The sequence below is a fragment of the Bos grunniens genome, chromosome 7 (genome assembly GCF_055505025.1).
Source record: "Bos grunniens cultivar Pamir isolate PY7600 chromosome 7, Bosgru_T2T1.0, whole genome shotgun sequence".
Taxonomy (NCBI): domain Eukaryota; kingdom Metazoa; phylum Chordata; class Mammalia; order Artiodactyla; family Bovidae; genus Bos; species Bos grunniens.
In genome coordinates, this window is record NC_141171.1 from 94,838,125 (window position 1) to 94,861,376 (window position 23,252).

General features: G+C 36.7%; 1 protein-coding gene across 10 annotated transcripts in view; it reads right to left on the reverse strand.

Moving 5' to 3' along the window:
• The window catches only part of SKIC3 (SKI3 subunit of superkiller complex), a 159,340-nt gene that overhangs the window by 62,073 nt on the left and 74,015 nt on the right, over window positions 1-23,252 (reverse strand). For all 10 annotated transcript variants that reach the window (XR_015168293.1, XM_086413188.1, XM_086413179.1 and 7 more), the window contains 17 exons: window positions 22,799-22,897; window positions 22,582-22,690; window positions 13,967-14,107; window positions 13,059-13,160; window positions 11,929-12,068; window positions 9,890-9,976; window positions 9,703-9,806; window positions 8,821-8,947; window positions 8,009-8,188; window positions 7,492-7,616; window positions 6,336-6,589; window positions 4,896-4,998; window positions 2,544-2,720; window positions 2,311-2,455; window positions 2,063-2,141; window positions 1,921-1,982; window positions 1,756-1,812 (listed from right to left, as the gene is read on the reverse strand). Coding sequence is in view for 9 of the 10 variants with exons in the window: in XM_086413188.1 (XP_086269314.1) it covers window positions 1,756-1,812; window positions 1,921-1,982; window positions 2,063-2,141; window positions 2,311-2,455; window positions 2,544-2,720; window positions 4,896-4,998; window positions 6,336-6,589; window positions 7,492-7,616; window positions 8,009-8,188; window positions 8,821-8,947; window positions 9,703-9,806; window positions 9,890-9,976; window positions 11,929-12,068; window positions 13,059-13,160; window positions 13,967-14,107; window positions 22,582-22,690; window positions 22,799-22,897 (2,091 nt within the window). In the remaining variant the exon portion in view is untranslated. The remainder of the gene's footprint in view (window positions 1-1,755; window positions 1,813-1,920; window positions 1,983-2,062; window positions 2,142-2,310; window positions 2,456-2,543; window positions 2,721-4,895; window positions 4,999-6,335; window positions 6,590-7,491; window positions 7,617-8,008; window positions 8,189-8,820; window positions 8,948-9,702; window positions 9,807-9,889; window positions 9,977-11,928; window positions 12,069-13,058; window positions 13,161-13,966; window positions 14,108-22,581; window positions 22,691-22,798; window positions 22,898-23,252) is intronic.

The following is a 23,252-nucleotide window of genomic DNA, read 5'->3' on the forward strand; positions in this document are numbered from 1 at the left end:
TTGGACACGATTCAGCGACTGAGCATGTGCAAAAGAGTTCTGGATACAACGGATTTCTCTACAGGCTTGGGAGTTCCGCAGGTGTCTACCTCTTGTCTGCAAAATTTTCAGTCAATCACCCGGATATTTGCTAATCCACAGGTTTAATGGAGGACCTCCTAGATGGCTTAGACGGTAAAGCGTCTGCCTGCAGTGCAGGAGACCTGGATTCAGTCCCTGGGTTGGGAAGATCCCCTGGAGAAGGAAATGGCAACCCACTGCAGTATTCTTAGTTAGAGAATCCCATGGACAGAGGAGCCTGGAGGGCTACAGTCCATGGGTCACAAAGACTCAGACATGACTGAGCGACTACCACAACACAGGTTTAGTGGAAATCCTTAGAGAAGACTGTATCTATTCCCCTTGCCTTGACTTAACTGGGAACATAAAACTATTAATAACAACCAGCGCGGTCTGAGAACTGCTAGTGGGTGTAAAGGAATGGCCAACATAAATCTGCACTAAGCATTTAGGAAACTTTCAAGACACCTCACTTAGACACTTAAAATCACATGTTTTTTTCCTTTTTTCTGCTACGAAGAATAGCTTATTATATGTTGCTTTACACTGTTTTCCCAATAATCTCTGCATGGCTGATATTGTCTTTTCTTCCTTAGGAGAACGTAGGCTCACAGGCAACACTAACCATAAAACCATAGTCATAGCTTATTAATAAGACTTGGCTTTGCTTAAATTTTTAAAAAATATTTTCACATATTTTAAGATCCAAATTAGTATTTTTCTTCACTTTATTTATAGTCTTCCAAAGCAGTCTTTGCAGAGACTTCATGTATCCCTGAGAATATCACTGAGCTATTTTTAAAGGATGGTATTCAATATACTGGCTGAAACACAAAACAGTATAGATTGCTATTATCTACAGATCCATGGAAACTTCTGAAAGTGAAAGTTGCTCAGTTGTGTCCCACTCTTTGCGACCCCATGGACTGTACAGCCCATGGAATTCTCCAGGCCAGAACACTGGAGTGGGTAGCCTTTCCCTTCTCCAGGGGATCTTCTCAATGTGGGGATCAAACCCAGGCCTCCCACACTGCAGGCAGATTCTTTACCAGTTGAGCCACCAGGAAAGCCCAAGAACACTGGAGTGAATAGCCTATCCCTTCTCAAGCGATCTTCCTGACCCAGGAATCAAACCAAGCTCTCCTGCATTGCAGGTGGATTCTCTACCAACTGAGCCATCAGAGAAGCAAACAAGACCCACAAACAGGCTCCCCATTAATGTACTCCAATTCTCTAACATACACCTGTTCGAGTATGACAAAGTACACCGTACATATAAAGGGATTAATATCTGTTAAAGGTGAATCTAAATCACCAAAGCAAGGGTTAAATTTAAGTTTCTAAAGCGTACTAATCATTGCCCTTACTTCATCATCCCGCCCAAGACATGTATGAAAGATAAAAAGAAAAACACCCAAATAATTCATAATAAAATTGTTTTAACCTCTAAATGAAAATACAATGTAATTATAAAACCAGAAATTTCTCGGGACATGGAAAGGAAAACAAATCTTACACATTCAATGTTCAATATAGTAAAGTAAATGCTATCCAACATCTAGCATATCAGCGAGAACACTAGATAAATTAACAATGTGCAAAGTATTTCTCCACAAGAAGCTTAATTATGAAGAGATCATACACAGAAAATGTTATTTACTTAGACTACAACAAAGCAGACAATATAGTATTTACCTCAATTTTTTCATTTGCAAGGTATAACACTCCCAAGTTGGTCCATGCAACAGCATTCTAAAAAATCAAATAAAATTAGGCCCCTTGTCTACATGGCAGTCTCAGAAAATTATTAACACGACATTTCGATGTTCTTTTTCATAGACAGAGACACAGAACACTCACAATTTGTTCTGACTGGATTGATTTGATGAAACAGTGCTGAGCAAGGGCATAATTTCCAATACCTGAAAAATACAGACTTTCATAAAACTCAACTATTGTTTACAACAATCTAAAAATATTGAAGTGTTAACTCAATTCTTACCACTATAACAGGAAACTACACCAAGAGCATTCCAGTATAAGTGATTATTACTGTCAAGTCTCACAGCTTTTTTCAGATACTGAAAAGTAAAATTAGATACATTTTTATTTCTCGGAATATCAGCATTTATATACAGATAACTGTGAGTTTATGTGAAAACACTCTAGTATTTACTTTATCAAAAGCATCTTTTAGAAAATAACTTAGTTTTTTTTTTAAAGTTTATAAAAAATTTCTCAAAATCATACATGCATAGATTTCTCCAGTAACTCTTGAAGGTCATCTGAGTTGCTGCCTGTGTCTGCTAGATGTTGCGCTTGGCGATAATAATTAATTCCAAGGTCACACCACGTATTAGATGTAGACATCAGTTTTAATGCACGACCGTAACATCTATGGAAATATAAAAGTGAATGTTATATTTTTTTATGACGTTCTAATTTAATTTGAATGTCATCAAATGACCATCTTTGTAAATTACCTTCCTCCAAGATGGAGGAGCTCATTTTTCTTTAATACTTGTTTTCCTTCTTTCTGACCTAGAAGGACTCCTAAGACACTGACATTCACTTTAGATGGTGAGACAGCAGACAGAGAGGTACAAGCATCCCCAACTAGCTTCCAAAGGCAAGACACATCAGCTCGATGCTGCAGAGCCCTAAAAAAAGAAATTGCGATGCTTAAAAATTATTTCCAAAAAGCATGGCATTTATCTCCCTCACTACTACATACAATTAAAACAGGAAAGTGTACATATATACAGTCTTTAGTTCCTTAATTAAATGCAGCAAATGCTTTACTGAATTTACTAACCATCTTAAATCTTATTACCTCCTTTTTAAGAAGAAAGGAAGAGGGGAAGGAGAAGGAATTGTTTTAAGTGACAGAAACTGTGCAAACATTTCTTTGGTACTCTTTATCATTTTTCTTAGAAGCAGCAGAAATCCCATAAATAAATCAATAAATTATCCAGGACCATTAAAATTTACCTTTAATACTGGATCTTTTAAATTATGCTTTTTGTGTTTGTCTATTTAAACAAAAACCAAACCATTAAAGTCAGTAAATCTCTCTTAGTTGATTACCATAAATTAGGGTTTTGCTTGATCTCCCTCAAATTTAAAAAAAAGAACTAGCAAATGTATAACATAGCAAATATATCTGGTAATCCAAAGGAGTTTTACTTTCTGAGTTCAAGGATACCAAAAATCTAAATATGAAAGCGTGAAAAATCCCTATTTATTGAAGGAAGTAAGACTCAGTGGACAAGCTCAAAAAATAAATAAAAATATTAACTATGGTGGCAAAGGGCACTTTTTTTTAGAATAAGAAAATCTCAGCTATTCATTTCTCTTCACTTTTCTCAAAATCTTATAAATAAAACACAGCAATTGCACAATTAAGCCAAGTATTGGTAATCAGCCATCACAAACAGCTATGTTACTGGCAGATGGACAAGCAGATGGAACATTGTTCATAGCCTTTTCTACTCATGGAGTCCAGCCAAAAATCATTTTCCAATGTCTTTCTGAGAAACAAGATTAATTATTGAAGTCATCACTGAAAGCCCAATGTGAGGATCAGGAGGAAGGGCAACACTATTTGTTGCTCCTTTGCCTAAGTATCTCAGTGCAGTTTCCAAAATTGACAGCATGAAAGATGAAAACAGAGAGGAAAAAAAGAAGAGAATCACTGGCAGTTTTAACAACCCAAACTCTTATCTCCTTTTAAGTTCAGTAAAAACTAAAATATCTGTAAAGTGAAATAACTTCGATTGCCCTCACACAAGAATTGAAGTTATGTGAACATTCAAGTATAGAATTAAATACAAACTTGGGGCTATCACGTTAAAAGTTCTATATAACTGCTTGTAATTAGTTGTGAGTGCTACATGGTATCCAGAACAAAATTCTCCACTCAGAAAGGCAGTATTTGGAGCTGAAGCATCATCAATCAGAGGCTCACATTTACCTTTAAACGCTAGTTCAAACAAATTACACCCTCTTCACAATACCATCCTCTATGGAAAGAGTTCTAAGTGTTATGAAAGACTTGAAAAGAAACTACACAAATCAGAGGGAGAAAAAAAAATGAAGCTTTCACTTCAAATTTGGTTCATATTCAAAGCAAATCAATTCGAGAGCAAGGAAATCAATCAGACACAGAGGAGAAGGCAAGTAGGAAAAGAAAGGAAGTAAAGCACAATAAAGATGTTTAAGAGCAAAAAAATTAATTCTGCACCTAACTTGTGTACCTTTTATAGCCATCTATCACAAATAACATTCCACTTAAATAATGAATATAGTTCCATAAAATAACCAGAGTTGCTGAAACGTTTCTGTCTTCTTTCTTGGTATTAGATACCACATTTTTTCCTACACAAATTCTCTCCAGGAACAATCAGACTGCTACTTCACCTTTAGTCCTACCCTTAAGTCTAACACAGGCTCTAATTACTGAATGTAAAGCCAGTTGTACACCTAAAGTGCCATTTACCAACCAGTTCCAACTAGGTGCTCGTACCTCTAGGTCTCCTAAAAGAGAACACGGAAACAGTGGTACCCAAGCTGCTGCTACACTAGCTACTTCTTCCTTCCCACTCTTCTCTATGCATCCAGCATTTCAGCTGCTAAAAGCAAGAAACTATATTTGTTCCCCAGTGTAAAATCAATACAAATGTATGTTGCAGAATTAATTGGTTAGTCTGTCATTGTTTACGTTTGCAAGTCTGAATAATGACTGCTGTAGCTAATAGGATAAACAGAGAATGATTTTCTAAATTTGACTTTATTATAATACTAAGAAAATAAACACAATAAATAATAATACTAACCGAGTAAAATATTCCAGTGCTTTCTCTATGTAGTCTACAGCTTTCCCATCAAGATAATCGACTAGAGCTGCTTTTGCCAACAGGAGGTGGCATTCACCCAAACCTAAAAACAGGTAAGTTTGAAGATGTTAAAATATGTAAAAGAAACACTGAAAATGAACATCAAATAAATTTATTGGTGTACTATTACAGACAAAATTTAATGGTATTTTATAAAAAGTATCTTTAAGCATGGTCTTGCATACATTTATTGAAGAATTCAAATGGCAGAGTTCTGTTGGAGTAAACATGTATTGAAAGATAATATCTATGGAACCTACGAATTTTCATGATTTTCAACAAATTACTTACCTCTTAAAATCTTCTTTGAAAATGGGGATATTACTTAATAAATACCTAATATGATGCTACCTGCTATCACAGTATTATCATCTGGTGTCGTGAAACAAGATTTGATCTCTCTACATTCAAAACATTCATTGGACTTCCCTTGTGGCTCGACTGGTAAAGAATCCACCTGCAATGCGGGAGACCTGGGTTCAATCCCTGGGTTGGGAAGATCCCATGGAGAAGGGAAAGGCTACTCACTCCAGTATTCTGGCCTGGAGAACTCCATGGACTGTACAGTCCGTGGGGTTGCAAAGAGTCAGACATGACTGAGCGACTTTCACGTTCATATTATAAAAATTAAAAGAAATAGCAATTTCCTAAATTGCCTAGTAAACGTTTAATAAATGTGAATTCTTCTTCTGTTAAGGAATTTCATAAAATATTTTTTTAAAGGGTTTCATGGTCTAAGTTACATGTCACTTATGACATACAACACTTCTGAATTAAACTCCCCACTGATTCTTTAAAAAGGAAAAGGAAATGGAGGAAAGCAAATACAATGAACTCCAGTGTTTTTTTTAATGGTTAGAAATAATCATTTAAAAAGTAATAAAATATGGGTGGTGGTGTTTTACTTTAAATTACAAAAATAAGAAGGAATAGATACCTATAAAGGAACTAAAATTAGATGATTACAAACAATGAAAGTTGCCTCTAAAGTTCAAAAATGGAAAAAAATGAGGTTTTATAACTTACAAAGTAACTAAAACCTATTAAGATATTCTGAGGATATAGCGAATTAATTATCAAAATACAAGAGTAGGAAAATTCCTGTTTTAGAGATCTAATTTTTAGATCCAGTACCTATCATGCTATTTATCTAAAAGCTGTATCTCTATCACATTATTATTTATTAACTGTCACAAAACAAAATCTGACCTTTCTAGATTCAGACCTATGTAACAAGCTATACTATAAAAGGTTCTTACTGGACACATGTGATTAACTAAAGAAGTTCTTTTCAAGTTACTCAATACATTTAGAAATTTATTCAAGGATTTTATACTTTGGCATCACAAAAAGTCAAAGGAGCTATTAAAAAGCAATTACCTTTCAGAGCAGGCACATAATCTTCTTTCTTTTTAATGATCAGCTGGTACTGAGCTACCGCCTCTTTGTATTTGCCGAGGGTTTGCTGTATTGCCGCCACCTTAAACACACTGTATGTGGATTCTGGGTTCAGCTCGCTGGCTTTTGTGAAGGATTTCAAGGCTGTTGTATAGCCACCTCTGCTTAAATATGCCTCTCCTAATGACTCCCAACAATTGAAGTCCTTCGGGTCTGCCCTTAATGCTGCCTGTAAACTAAGAATTTCAAGAAAGAGAAAGAAAAGTAAAAGTGATAAAACTATTTCCACACCTTAAAGGAAAATACAAAGTAATGTAACTGAATCACACATATCCATGGTTTCCCTTATGGATAAAAGGGAAAACCCATATTTATTTAAAGCAGGTATACCTGTCCCTCTTATGATGTGAATTTTTTAATAGTAAGAAATGTTATTGTAGTTTTGGAATGAATAATAATAAGATCTTTTTTGAAGCAATGCCCACCAAAATTTCTTTTCCTTGACTGTGTGGGAGAACTCCAATTTCCTATCCTACCAGAACAGGTATACATCTGAACATCAGTCTATAAGCCCTCACCAAGAAATATGAGAGTTGAAAAATGGGAATAACAGGCATACTTTTAATTTCAGATAAAATTCCATATCCATGAAAATTTTAAATGCCTGTATTCTATGTATTAACATAAATAAGAAACAATTTTGAATCAAATACATTTTCTTTACACGGTTCAAGCCAAACTACTAAAAATGAGCTGCCCCAAATGCCCTTCAAGCTACTAATATCTCTCCTGCCCCAAAACAATGCTTGTCGGTGCAAGAAAAACAAAGATACTGACCTTGGCTTATTATCACTCCTTAAATATATTCTAAGAACCAACTATATACATGATATTATTAAGACTTTACTTGACTGGACGTCTCTCTCTCTCCTTAACACAAGGACATCAGTTAATCCAGTTTCGTAATTCTAGTGCATGCAGATAATAACAGCCAATAAACCATAAATAAATTTTGCTACTTCTTCGATTAAAATACAATCTGGTGGGCGGCAACTTGTGAGTTCATTTTGGATATAAATGGTGTTTAATTTAAGGAAGCATTAGGCTAACAGAAGTTAAATACAGAAAGGCGCCTTACTCAGCCACTGCTTGGGAATGCTGACCAGCTTTCAGATAGTATAGGCCTCGCCTAAGCCAGGCCCACTTTGCCGTCCCAGCACTTGCCTTTTGAGTGACTGTTGTCAGGATAGCTAAGGCAGTTTCCTAACAAAAAGAAAAGACTAATATTAGAGATATTAAATATTATAAAAAATACTGAACATTTATGTAAACAGATATATTTTCATTTACCACTTCTGATTTTTTAAACTGGTATATACTGAACCACACTTTCAACATTAAGCAACTCAGTATCTGCCAATAAAAATTTACTCAATTTATAAGCAGTGGCACAAATACTTCTATAGCATCTAAAAATAAGGGGAACACGTGTATACCTGTGGCGGATTCATGTTGATATATGGCAAAACCAATACAATATTGTAAAGTTAAAAAATTAAATTAAATTTAAAAAAAAAGAATAACAAAAAAATATATCTCTACTTCTATACTCAGAATAAAATAAAAGACAAAAGTGTTTAAATTATTAGACATACCATCTCTTCAAGCTCGACACTTAAGTCAACTGCTGCAGCTCCAGATTCAGCATCGGTGTCATCCAATTCAAAAGCTTTCCTATAACATCCACGGGCCCTGTTTTTATCACCTACTACATCTTTGTAATAATGACCTAAATAGCAGAAAACTTTGCCCATGTATGTATCCAGTTTGGCAGCCTTTGAAAAAAAAAATTTATAATTACAGAATATTAAAGTTTGTTAGGATGGGTCCCTTTAAAAACATACACACACAAATACACAGATTAGAGAAAAAAATTAAATATACAATATACCAAAACATCCTTTAACATAAGATTAAAAGCAGACATGAAAGCTAGCCATCACTACTTACATAAAAGTAAGCATAAAAATACTATTTCTTTGCTTTAAAAAATGTGAAATTGACTTATTATTTCATCAGTTTGACTATATGAATCAAGATAGGGATGCAAAACTTGTAGATGTTACACACCTAAAATATATGTTAAACATGGAGAAGTATATAAGACTCATACACTGATAAAAGCAGAGTAGAATTACCTAAAAGCAATATTGTTTTCCAAAGGTAATTATGTTTCATTTTCTATAACATATGTTTCTTAAATCAGTAACTTTTACAATTTTATGGTTTAATTTTCTCCTAGAAAACCCATACAACATTCTCACAAAACCTTAGGCGTGAGAGATGAAACACAAAACAAACAATTCAGTAAAGAGTAATCTGAAGTACCTAACTTATTTGGTTATCAATATTTATTATTTTATAACAAATCCATTCCAACTAAGAACTAAATGATAGAATGTGTCACCTTTAAAAAGTGGGTCAGAGCCTTTGTTTTATCTTTTCTTGTTTCTTCACCCATGGACCAATATGTTAACCCAAGCTGGTAATGATATTCAGCAACTTCAGGATCTTTTTCAAGAGCTTGCTGAAAACTAAGTCACAAAAGGGAAGGATGGCATATTTAGATAGGGAGGTAGGCAGGCAGATAGATTAAAAAAATTAGAAGACCCCTAACTGGAACACTAAAAGTTTGAGTAATTCAAAGACGCCAAATTAGAAACAAGCTGTGGCTTCCTTGGTGGCTCAGTCGGTAAAGAATCTGCTGCAGTGCCAGAAACCCAGGTTTGATCCCTGGGTCCAAAAGATCCTCTGGAGAAGAGAATGGCTACCCACTCCAGTATTCTTGCCTGGAAAATTCAATGGACAGAGGAGCCTGGTGGGCTACAGTCCATGGGGTTGCAATGAGTCAGACATGACTAAGCAATTAATACTGGGACTTAGGATTTAGGTCATGAAGGGAAAAAAAAAAAGATTTAAAGAAGAACTTAAAACCAAACAGTTACACATACTTATTGACCATATGATTAGCTAATGAGATTTCAAAAATCCACCATGAAATTTTCCATATTTACTGTGCTATATAAAAAAATATATTTTTAAAAAATAGTAAAGCTTACAAAGAGCAAACTTATGCAAAACTAGATCTTTATCTGGACATGAATTTGAGCAAACTCCAGAAGAGAGTGGAGAAAAGAGGAGCCAACAATCCATGGGGTGACAGAGTTGGACACAGCTTAGCAACAACAAAAACAATGAAAATCTTTATCAGATTCCTTCAGTTCGAATTTTCAAGAAATAATAAATTAAGACATGTCTAGATGTATGAGCAATCTAAATATATCCTCACCATTTTTCTGCTTGTAGATAGTCCTTTTTGGTAAAATGAATCAAAGCCTCCAGGGCATGCACTTCAGTTAGGTCAGGGTAAGAAGAGAGAAGGTCTTCCATAATCTATAAAGTATACATCTATCAATTCCATATCCAGACAAATATAATTTTTAACTTAAAAACCCAGCTTAAATGAAAACACCAACCTTTGAAGCTTCATCTAATGAGCCCTTGTTCAGATAGGCCAAGCCTTTGAGAACCAAAAGTCCTGGGATATTATTTGCATCAGAAACCTAGAAAATAATTTAAAGAATTGCTATAAATCTCCCACAACACAGTGCAGCAGAGTTTACTTTAACTAAATAATAACCAAAGTATAAAGACTCAGATAGAGGTCCTGATTTCTATCACTATTAACACTTTCATTCTTTGTAATCTTTTCATTAAAGAAAATTTCAAATATATCAGAAAGTTAGAGAATAGCATAATAAACCCACATCTACTTATCATTCAGTTTCAAAATTATTAACTCAAAGCCAATCTTTTACCATCTGTATTTCTACCCATTTCATCAAATTCCTGCTTAGATTACCCCCAAATTATAAATTTTCACTTGACAGTTCAGTATCTATATTTAATAAATGTTTTTAATAACATAATACACTACCATCATAAACACGTATGCAAAAGCAATAATACATCCTTAACATCATCAAATAATTAGCCAGTATTCAAATTTATCATTTGTCTCATAAAATATTTAAACAATTCGTTTTAATCAAATCTAAATAATAAGGGGCATAATTTCCACTGGTTGATATGTCTCTTAAGTTTCTTTTAATTTATAGACTTCTCTTCCATCTCTTTTTTTTTTTTGATCCCTTACTATCGAAAATACAGGCTACTGTCATCATTTCTCAGAGTCTGGCATTTGATAAATGTGTTCTCATGGTACTGACATGTTACCTGATCCCCTGTATCTTCTATAAATCAGTAGGTCTAGAAGTTTGGTCTGATTAGGTTTGATGCTCTGGCAAGAATACCTCGTGTGTACCTGCTCCAGGTTTCGTCTAGTTGTTTCTTTTCTCTTGATGTTTTAATCCATTTCAGACTGGAAAATAGTGATTTTCCGATTCTATCATTCCTTCTTTCCTTACTCAGTGGCATAATTCAACAAAGAGAAGATTCTTCTCTCAGTATCTATTTGATTATTCTGAGGAACAGTTCATAAAAGACACAAAAGGTACTTTTTTCTTTCTAACTGGTCCCTTAGCATCCTTCAAAGATTCACTTTATTAAGCATGTTTCATTGATTTTTTTGGTATTAACATTAACATGAGGATTTAAGTATAAATGATGTATTTTAATCTAATGCAGTTACTAGTTCCCAAAGCATCCCCTTTTTAGTCTGCAAAAATCAATTCATGCTAGCTCCTGAACCCTTCTGAGATAATTCTATAGCCATTTATAATTTTTTTGATTTCTTGCATTATAAGATGTTCTGGACTCTTCTTGTACATTTTCTGTCTCAGACTTGGATTCCACCAGTTCTTCCAGAAACTCATCTTTTCTTTTTTTGTAAAAAAAGAAAACTATGGAAAGACCTCTCCAAAGCATCTACACAAAACACACTGTTGATGAAGACAAGAAGACAAGTAGAAACAAGAAAATAAGATACTAGGTTTTGAAGGATTCTGACAGCTGTTCTAATTTTAAAGAAATACTATGAAATGCAAAGCCCTTTGAAATATATAAAACAAGGACTTTTTTTCTAAAAATTAAAAACTCTGCAATATACTGAGTGATATAATTTCAGTTTTACCAAAAAATAGCCTTTATCTGAAAAATATCTCTAAAGGCACCATGAAACTACTAGTGTCTTCAATAATTCTTGTCAATAATCTATGAAATATTATCTGAAGGGCAAAATTTAGAATTTCAAATTAATAATAATCAAGTAGTTATAACCCCAGAGGGCAAACAGTGAAAAGGAGGATAAGAGCAAGAATAAGAAAGAAACTGCATCATATGAAAAACATTGTAAGCACTTAACCAAGAAGCAAACAAATAACTTGAGGAGTTTCCAAGTGTGTAAATAACTTACAGAAGTGCAGATTTAGTGAATTCATACCTCTAACACAAAGTTTTCCTAAGTAACTATTTGTGGCAAGGAGAGAATGGTTGATGCCCGGTTGACCAGAAACTAAATATTAATAACGAAGGGAAAATTCAATGATAAGACTACCTGATCAAGAGTACGAATTGCTTCCTCTGAAGATTCATAATCTGAGAGTTTAATCAAAGCCTCTGCTTTCAAACGAAGACAAAGATTCTTCTGATGCAGACTGCCACCAGACACACCAAGATTATCTATATTCTTCAGAGCTGACAAAAGGAAGGACAGCCAAATGAAGACAACCAAAACACTTCACTTTCATTTCTTAAGGGTAACATAACAAAGTACAGATATATAAACTGTTGAAACAATATACATGAAGAACAATTCAAAGCTAAATATAAATTTTTCCCTGAACTCTTTATGAAAATACCTGAATTTAAAACAGATCAAAATTTAAAATTGCTATCTTCACATAACATATAATAAAACTGAACATCCTGAAACACAACAATGGCTGTCTATATCTGCTATATAGCAGAGGTTAACCCTTAGCCAAAGCATCTATCACAGAAATAGCCCATTAAAGATAAGGGAAGGGTAAAGAAGCTGAATTAGGATGAACCATGGTAAATTATTTCTCAGCTGCAGAAGTAAGGTCACCAACTAGGTCAAGAGCAGTGAATCGCTTTCCTGATTTCTGACACCCACACCTGACCCATGTGAACATATTCAAATAAGCTCTAGGATACCTTTCCTTGTCTATTATCTACATTAGAGGAATCAAGAATCTACACTGGAGTGAAGGTTGTAGAACACACCAGAAACTTCCCGATTACACACAGCATCACCACGCAAGCCTAAAGTGGCTTTATCAAAATTCCAACTATAAGTAACCTTGGAAAAATACTCACTGTTGGTTTAAAAATAAATATAGTAGTAGACATGCATACAGACTTGATGGGCTTTTTTTTCACTTCTACTTTTATTTCTTTTCTAATTTTTTAAATTAAATTTATTTATTTTAATTAGAAGCTAATTACTTTACAATATTGTATTGGTTTTGCCATACATCAACATGAATCTGCCACGGGTGTACATGTGTTCCCAATCCTGAACCCCTCTCCTGATGGGTTTTTAATCTCCCCAGTAAAATTTAAATTAGCTGTCAACTTAGAATACAAAATAAAGCACCACCATCGTTCTTCCTTAAGACGAGAAGCAGCAGGGTTGACCACCCTTAAAGATGTCAGGAATACCTTGATTGCATGAAAGAACAGCTTCCTTAGGTTTATGCATTCTTACTTGGGCTTCTGCTAGATGATACCATCCAGCTGTGCAGAGGGGGCTTTCCTTTATCCCTAAGAAGATAACAGCAATCACAAAGTCCAAGGTTTCCATCACTACTGAGGTGAACAGCCCCGCCACCCACTCCCCAAATCAGTCTCCTCCCCTCTCCCTTGTCACCCATCTGACCAGTCACAAAGTCACACTGATTCCATGCCCATCACTTCAGTTGGGATCTCCATCACCCATCCCAGATCAGTGCAAGTGCTTGCCCTCTACTCAAATTCATTCTCTACACTGTAGTCAGAATATTTCTAAAAATACATATGGGATTATGAAATCCCTATACTTAAGACCTTCCAATGGTTCCCAGTTGGATAACACACAAACTCCTTAATGAGGTTTGCAAGGCCCTTCTCCAGCCTCAATCGTTCTCATACTTCCTTTTCCAATCTCCCTGAATGGCCAGGAGTGCCACGAATGCCAGCTTTTCTCTCGCCTCAGGCCATCTCAACTCTCAGCCCACAGCACCCTCCCCAGCACCAGGCTTTCTATCTGTCACTCAGATCTCAATCTGAATCAAAGTTCATCCAGAAACATCATACTGGGTAAGACTAAACTAAAGCCTCCTAAGGATGGAGACATTATCTTTATTTTACAGATAAAAATAAGACATAAAGAGTTTAATGAACTTTCCTAAGGTCTTGAAATTTGTGAATGGCAGAGTTGGAATTCAAACTTAAGCAGACTCCAGAATATGTATGTACATTTTTTTTTTTTTGCTTCTATCCTAAATATATACATTCCTTAAAGAAAGGCCCAAAGATAAATAACTGCTGACTGACACCTATACCTCATGTTATACTCTGCACCCACTTACCTTCTGTTAAGTTCCTAACAGCATCTTCATACTTTTTGTCTTGTAATGCTTTAATGCCTAAACCTATGAGACCTGTACCACTTTGGGGATCCATTTCCACTAGTCTACAACAATACTGTTCTCCCTCATCAGTAAGACTTCCTGGAATTAAAAGAAAAAGTTATTAGCATACATATACCAATATGTGCCAAAACCTACGCACCATAAATCTTTTTAAGATGTAAGTTTTTGAAAAATTAAATCTCAAAAGCTGGCTTCTTACAAACACCTCCACATTCTGATTCCAGGAATTCAAAACTTAAATAGATCAACAAATCTAGAAAATATTAACATTTCATTTAAAAAAAATCATGTTCCTTCTTGTTCTTAAATACCAGAAGTAGAAACCACTTTATTCACAGCAGTATCAGTAAACCAAACCTGCTGTCATACTCAAGGGTTTCACACAAGAAACCTATGGCTACTTGTCATAATGCTAAGACTCAGCCACCGCTTGCCACCAGGTCTCCCTTTTCTATTCAGCAGTACAATTTTGGTTGTTATATGAAGGAATTCTTGTCAAAGGACAGAATCTTCGCTAATTTCTCCCTGGACAACAATGTACTGCCAGAGATGAGACACCCAAGGTGCCAGATGCAGTGGACTCGTCCAGCACACGGCACCCTGTACAAAGACTAAGTCACTTTCTTCTCAGGCTTACAAGTTCAGCACTACATTTTTGCATTCTTTCAAAACTTCCTTTTCCTATGTAAGTTAACAGTTAAGCTTACATAGTAATCATTCAATGTCTGCATTTTGAATTTATTTTGGTAAAAATAATTAGCTTAGAAAACATTGTAGGTTCTGTTGTATTTCCATTTTCTCAAACCACAATCAATCCCAAGATTCCTGTTCCCAGAAAGCAGAAAAACAGGTGGAAAAGAAGGCTTCTGTTTTGAGAATAAACTGTGAATACCATTCACCACTTTAATAAATTATTTAATCACATAAGAAAATTCTTAAAAAGTAATTTAGACAGTAATTTACAACTTGAAGCAATAAACAAGGGAATAAATAAAAACAGGTTAACTGAAAAAAGACCTGATGCTTATGTATTTATGTAAAACAGTCACAAACCACATATGGAACCACTGTTTCAGCAACAGATATTAAAGGTGAATTCTTTGCATGATACCATTTAGCTTACATATTTACACAAAATTTTCAAAACCAAACATACAACAATGCATAATCCCTAAATAATATTTTACATATTAACTTAGAAGTCCAAGTTGGCGCCAAAGATTCACAGAATTCATAATGGCTAAAGAATTAAAACTTCAATACTGTTTGGTGAAATGTGAGAATCAATTGGAAGAAATATTACTTTGGTTAATAAGCCAGAAAGAAGAAGCCTGATTCTACACAAGAATTCTCCTTCTGTCAACATGTTCTATCGCGTCTATAAATATGAATTCCAAGAATAGACATGCCTAGTTTCATACACCCTGCATCCTCCAAAAGCAAACCAATGGGGTCCCCCCCTCTATTTTATCCAGTGGTATTGTCTAAACTATCAGATATCAGAATAACCTGGAAGACTTTTTAAAACCAAAAATGCTGAGCTCCACTCTCAAAGTTTCTGATTCAGTAGGTCTGCTATTAGCCCTGAGAATCTGCATTTCTAACAAGTTCTCAGGTGATACTCCTGGTCCAGAGATCATACTTTAAGAACCACCAGTCTACAGTAGTTGCCAATACCATATGCCCACTGTATTACTAGCTTTATGATAGGTATACCCTGCCTTTGCTGTCTCTGTAACTAAACAGTCATTTCTGAAAGATAGGGGCTAGTATAGTATCTTACACATGGCAGACATTCATTAAATATTGTAATGATCTTTTAAAAATACCATTACGAGGCTTTACTATTGGCTCAGCGGTGAGGAATCCCCGCCAGTGCAAGAGACATGAGTTCAGTCCTTGGGCTGGGAAGATCCCACGTGCTGTGGAGCAGAGGGCCTATGAGTCACAACAACTGAGCCTCTGCTCCAGAGCCCGGGAGATGTGACCACTAAGCCCACATGCCATAACTGCTGAAGCCCAGGTGTCCTGGGGCCCATACTCCACAAGAGACACCACCACCACAAGAGGCCCTCACACCGCGGCCGGGAAGTGGCCCCCACTCGCTGCAACCAGGGAAAAGCCCACACAGCAGCGAAAACCCAGCACAGCTAAAGGGAAAAACTTTAAAAAAATTAATACTGTAATAACAGATGTCCCAAAAGGCTGAGTCTATGAATAGGCAAATGGCTGAGAATTACTATGGAGAATTAAAAACAGTCACCGCTCTAAAAAAGAAAATAAAATGGCTACTAAAATTTTATCTTCAATTTCTACTCAACTGAGTCAAAACTCTCTTACTCCATAAAAACACAATTCATGACAGGCTATCCTGGCTATCACAACTGCCCTGATTACAGAAAACACACCTAAGATGAAAAGAAGACAAGCCAGTCAGGCATCTTTCCAATGAACATCCACACTGAGCGTAAGCAAAGTGTGACTAAGAGATGAAAACGGTTTCCAAAAGGTCCAGGAACAACATGAAAACCTTTTAAAAGAAGGTAAATTTTTCTAACATACTCCCTTTGTTAACATCTGGGAGCACAATTATAGAAACAAAATGAGATTTGAAGAAACTATATTCACGTCAAGCCCTTAAGAACATACTCTCTACATATGATCAAGTGGCACTTAGAGGATTTCTCTACAGTGTTCACAAAAACCATCAACAGTAATAACGACACAAGGAATATTCCAGCTTCAACTCTCAATCCACTTCTCCATACTAATTCTTATTGAAAATACTACCTATACAAATGTTGGAGACAAAACCAGAGAGGAAACAGACTTCATTAATCTGAACAGAAAATCATTTACTTATCTGCTCTTTTTAACATTTAAAAGATTCCAAGATTCCAGATTCAGTGACTTTAAAACAGTTTGGCCATATTACCTTTATTTATCAATAAGGCAAGTAAGAGGCACTGCCCTGGTGGTCCAGTGGTTAAGGCTCTGTGCTCCCAGTGCAGGAGACCCGGGTTTGATCCCTGGTCAGGGATCTAGATCCCACATGCCACAACTAAAGATCCCAAACATTGCAACAAAGACCCCACACAGCCAAATAAAAAAATAAACAGGGCAAGCTAGACATGGAGCTGATAAAAGATGTTCTGAAAAGGTTCAGAGCAGGTGCTAAGTAATAGCTATAAGAATTCTGTTTTCTAAAGTTTATCACAAAAAAAGGCAAGAGGTGTTTTTTTTTAATAACTATTTTATTTCTGACATCCCAAAGGAATCCAGTGCTATAGAACTTTTTTTTTTTTTTTAATAGCCTAGCTTGGGAGGGAGAAAAACAGCATGTACTCATTTCTTTATTTCCACCTGGATTTCCTAATATTTCTAGAACACAAAACCTTACACTCTTTTCTGTTTGAAGAACCAAGTCCTTTTTTATCTTCCCCCATTTCAGCAATAAAGCAAAACAAAATAAATCAAAAAAGGTCATTTAGCATGAAATAACATTTCATCAGGCGAAAGCTATTCACTACTTGTTATGTGAAGCTTTATAAACAGAGTCATTTTGAAAACACATCTTCAAGCCTCAACATGCAAAGGAGGACAAAGGAGAACGGATCTATTTGTCCTCAGTGGAAAAGAACCCAGTGATTAACTGCTGTTGAAGTAGCAAATTCTGCAGGCACTGAAGTACTCTGGGGGAAGATAGATCAGCCTTTAGGAGGCCTTCCAGATTTTCAAAAGTTCTTAATATACAGAAAGTTCAGCTTCAAGGAGCAACGAAAATATGAAAAAGAAAGAAACCATTAAGCACAGCTTCCTACTGTCCTGCCTTAACAATTAAGCTCTCACCCCAGAATAATGCTGCTGCTGCTGCTGCTGCTGCTGCTGCTAAGTCACTTCAGTCGTGTCCAACTCTGTGCAACCCCATAGACCGCAGCCCACCAGGCTCCCCCGTCCCTGGGATTCTCCAGGCAAGAACACTGGAGTGGGTTGCCAGCTACACCTCCTGTATTTAACGTGTCCAAGTCTGCACTGCTCCATTCCGCAAACCCTCACAACTAACATTCCAGCAGGGAAAGAAGCTGTCCCACATGGATAAATATCCACCAACCCACTCCCCTTTGCCAGGATATAGAGCTCTCTTTCAACTCTGCAAATTACCCATCCTCAAAACCTCTTTGAGAATGATTTTTTTTTTTCACATAAACCAACACCCTCTCTAATCAAACGGCATAACCCCTTTGCTATCTCTTTACTAAAATATTTTGTCAAGTATTGAATTTATAGGCAAAAGTCTGCAGACTACTTTTTTTTTCTTTGGTTTTGTTTTTTAGTTCATTTTTAATTAAAGGATAAGTATTTTACATGCAAACTATTTGTTGATCCCACTTCTACAATTTTGTAGGCTTTTGGGGATATGAAGGCATATTTACTCGACAAATTCACATTACAGGGTTATATGTGCCTCTTAAGAAAACGTTTAATTAGTTTTCAAAAAGAAATGTCAGAGTATCTTCATGTGAGCAGGTCAAGAATGAGGGAATGGCACAAGCCATTAATAGCTGAACAGGAACAGAAACAAAAGGGTAAACTCCAGCCATTAATTTATCAATCACAATTGTAAACACAGAAAAATGGCTGGAAGATGGATACCAGGGGCTACACGATAAAGAAAACCAGTCCGCTTATCTTGGGAACACACTGGCCTCAAGTTAAAGTTTGAAGAAACTGAGTGATTTAGAACTAAGCTTCCTATTAGAGCAAAACAAAATAAAAACCATACATACAAGCTCTAAGCATGCTTCTGGTACTGAAAGTCTCTCAGTAGGCATCCTCCTCCTTGACCGCAAGGCAACGCCCATAATGTTAACTAGCTCTTTCTTCTTGAAAGTCTCCTTCCAGGTGACACCACTGCAATTCCCCTTCTCCTCTAAAAGTCTATTATCCCCTTTCACACTTCCTCCTCCCGTCCCTTAAATGAAGTCAGTCTGTCCCTGGATTGCTTCCCTTTATACCTGCTCTCCACTTCTTCCTCCTCTTTTCTCATCATGTATTCTAAATTCCAATTCACTCACTTTGATTAAAAAAGACAGCCCTACTAAAGGCCTCTTAATCATAAAACTAGTTGCTCAATCTCTCATGACAGCTCTCCCTTGTGAAATGCTTTCCTTGCCTTCTGTCTTGCTTTTTATCGAGGTCCCCCTCTTTCCTCTCTGACCTCTTCACTTCTCTGTCCTCCATTTCCTTCTTCCCCCTCTTCCTCCCTTTCCACACAAGGCACATTGTACATGTTTCTGCTCTTCAGGCATCCTCTGAAGTCATCCACTCCATTCCCTTTCACCTACACGCAAATGGTGTCCAAGCCTTAAAACTAGCCTTTGTACTGCTATCTCGAGAGTAAACCCTGATGAGCATTCCCCTCTGAACACCCGTTAACACCTCCTCTCAACAACTTACCTTTGTACAAACCATCATTCCATATTAGTGCAACTTTTCAGGAAAGCCCAAAATTAAAATTGATTTCTCCCTCCTTTCACCTCTAAAAAAATCTCTATTGTCTTCATTTACCTGTTACTTTCAGTTGCTATCATATTCCCAGTTCATTCGTTCCTACAGTTCATTTGTTCTTAGTATCACTTATTCTATCCAATCTAGTCTATTTTCTGTACAATATATCCTGCAAACCAAGTTAGAGACTTTATACTTCATAAGCTACTCACTACGACACTTCTGTGCTTCCCGAGTGGCATCAGCGGCAAAGAATCCACCTACCAATGCAGGAGACGCGAGAGATGTAGGTTCGATCCCTAGGTCAGGAAGATCCCCTGGAGGAAATGGCAACCCACTCCAGTATTCTTGCCTGAAAAATTCCCTGGACAGAGGAGTCTAGCAGGCTACAGTCCAAGGGGTCACAAAGAATCGGCCACAACTGAGCGTGCACAACACTTACAACGTTTGCTTTTCTCACGTTAGAGCAAAGTGCTCTTCCACGTCTATCTTGGACTCAGTTAAAGTAAGGAGAAGGGGATCCATTTACTGCTCACCATAAAAAAATCACAGACTGAAGGTAAGAGTTCAGGACTTCAACTCAGGCACGAGAGGGGAAAAAATACAAGTTGGACTTAGAAGGGGAAGTCAGAGTAGGCAGAGTCAAGATTGGTGTAATGAGATTTCTGTAATAGGAATTTTCCCTCAATTATCTTTAGCGGTAATTTTCGACCATTTTTCAATTATGGAATATGTGACAGTCAGTAACAAACAAAGCATTCCCAAGTGTATACTCATTTAGCAACAAAGTGAAAAAACTTAGCTTAGGAAAGCTCTGCACCAACTCACAATCACTACCACACTGGTACTGGTACTGTTAATTCCATCCCAATGACTGACTTCAATGAACTTTATTTGTATCAGGTGAATACACACATGGACAGGAGTGATATTCAAGTTATTTTTAAAGCACCTGTTCAGCACAGACCCTGGCAAAAAAGGACAGCAGCTGCTATGAAAAGCAATATAGTCAACATTCTGTAAACTGATAGGCACAAGACATCTACAGCTGCAAGTTGTGGCAACTCCCAGCAGGCTAGCTGTCATCACCTCTCTCTCTTCCCCCAGAGAAAGCACACAACGAAGCAAGAGCACTGAGCACACACTAAGACACACTATCTGACTTGAATTCTGCTCTGTTTTATTGAAAAAGCAGATCATTCACAAACTTCATTACTTTATCATATTTAACAATGTACTTGTGTGACAATGACATACGACATAACATCAACACTGAGAATGCTTATCATTAACAAAATCTTCTCCAGGACATTTATATCCCTATGTAATACAGTCTAAACTACTTAACTGAAACAGATCTTAGTCTTTCTACTACAGCAAATAAAACTATTCTACTATTCCCCCAAACTGCACCTAGCTCCATACCTCTGCTCATGCCATGGGGAGTATCTTTCACCTCCTCCTGTTCATCTAATTTCTATGGAAAATTCAAGACCTTCTCCAATTCCCACCTTCCAAAAGACCTTACTAATCAACAACGAATTCAGTTCAGTTCTGTTCAGTCGCTCAGTCGTGTCCTACTCTTTGCGACCCCATGAATCGCAGCAAGCCAGGCCTCCCTGTCCATCACCATCTCCTGGAGTTTACTCAAACTCACGTCCATCGAGTTGGTGATGCCATCCAGCCATCTCATCCTCCATCTGCCCCTTTTCCTCCTGCCCCCAACCCCTCCCAGCATCAGAGTCTTTTCCAATGAGTCAACTCTTCACATGAGGTGGCCAAAGTACTGGAGTTTCAGCTTTAGCATCATTCCTTCCAAAGAACACCCAGGGCTGATCTCCTTCAGAATGAACTTGTTGGATCTCCTTGCAGTCCAAGGGACTCTCAAGAGTCTTCTCCAACACCACAGTTCAAAAGCATCGATTCTTCAGCACTCAGCTTTCTTCACAGTCCAACTCTCACATCCATACATGACCACTGGAAAAACCATAGCCTTGACTAGACAGACCTTTGTTGGCAAAGTAATGTCTCTGCTTTTGAATATGCTATCTAGGTTGGTCATAACTTTTCTTCCAAGGATTGAGCGTCTTTTAATTTCATGGCTGCAGCCATCATCTGCAGTGATTTTGGAGCCCAAAAAGATTAAGTCTGACACTGTTTCCAGTTTCCCCATCTATTTCCCATGAAGTGATGGGACCAGATGTCATGATCTTCGTTTTCTGAATATTAAGCTTTAAGCCAACTTTTTCACTCTCCTCTTGCACTTTCATCAAGAGGCTTTTTAGTTCCTCTTCACTTTCTGCCATAAGGGTGGTGTCATCTGCATATCTGAGGTTATTGATATTTCTCCCGGCAATCTTGATTCCAGCTTGTGCTTCTTCCAGCCCAGAGTTTCTCATGATGTACTCTGCACAGAAGTTAAATAAGCAGGGTGACAATATACAGCCTTGACGTACTCCTTTTCCTATTTGGAACCAGTCTGTTGTTCCATGTCCAGTTCTAACTGTTGCTTCCTGACCTGCATACAGGTTTCTCAAGAGGCAGGTCAGGTGGTCTGGTATTTCCATCTCTTTCAGAATTTTCCACAGTTTATTGTGATCCACACAGTCAAAGGCTTTGGCATAGTCAATAAAGCAGAAGTAGATGTTTTTCTGGAACTCTCTTGCTTTTTCAACGATCCAGTGGATGTTGGCAATTTGATCTCTGGTTCCTCTGCCTTTTCTAAAACCAGCTTGAACATCTGAAAGTTCACGATTCACGTACTGCTGAAGCTTGGCTTGGAGAATTTTGAGCATTACTTTACTAGCATGTGAGACGAGTGCAATTGTACAATGAACTCGGTGGCTCACAATTCCCTGTGTCACTATACTTTCCTGTATTTCTTAGCCTTTTCATGTGCATAAAGACTAACTATCATACTTCCTCTCATGTCCAGAAATACTGAAATAATACTTTACAAGCAATAGGCAATAAAGCAATTTTTGATTGACATCAACATTACTCTCAGATCTCTAGGACACACAATATAATAAAGAAGAAATTACCTGATTCAATTAAATGTAAACAAAGCACTTCTAATGGATATTGTACAGTGGGATAGATGTTTATCATTCCTTCACAGGCCTTCTTCAACCTAGCAGTCTCATGAGGAAACTTGAAAAAAAAAAAGTAAAATAAACTGAGTAGCAGTAAAATATATTTATGAATACGTTCCTCATTAGAATAGAAAAGTCATATTAGAAATTTTAAAAATCAACTTACTTTGGATAAACACTGAATGAAATGTTTATAAAGCACTTGGTGATCTTCGCTAGGAATCTTATCTGATAAGCCCAATGCATTCTCAAAAGCAGTTAAAAGCTGAAACAAAGAAACAAAAAAACTATCATCTGTAGTTTACTTAAGTGACAAATGTAACAAACAGTTGAACACAGAAGACTCACTTATACAAAGGACACCCTCAACTAGTAACTGCAAATATGTTTATTGTCTGGCCCTGACAATTTCAATGAGGGGAAAAAATGTATAAGCTTGGAATACATCCCAACTCCAACTGGCCAGCAGACTGCACTGAACTGAGGGACAACTATAAACTGCTTAACAACAGTAATGAAATGTTCCCTTAAGTGCTTGCTGCTCTCTACTAAGGAGTTAAGAGGTGTAGTCTCATATGTCAGTGTAGCTTCTATTGCCCAGATCACTTTTAAAACATCCC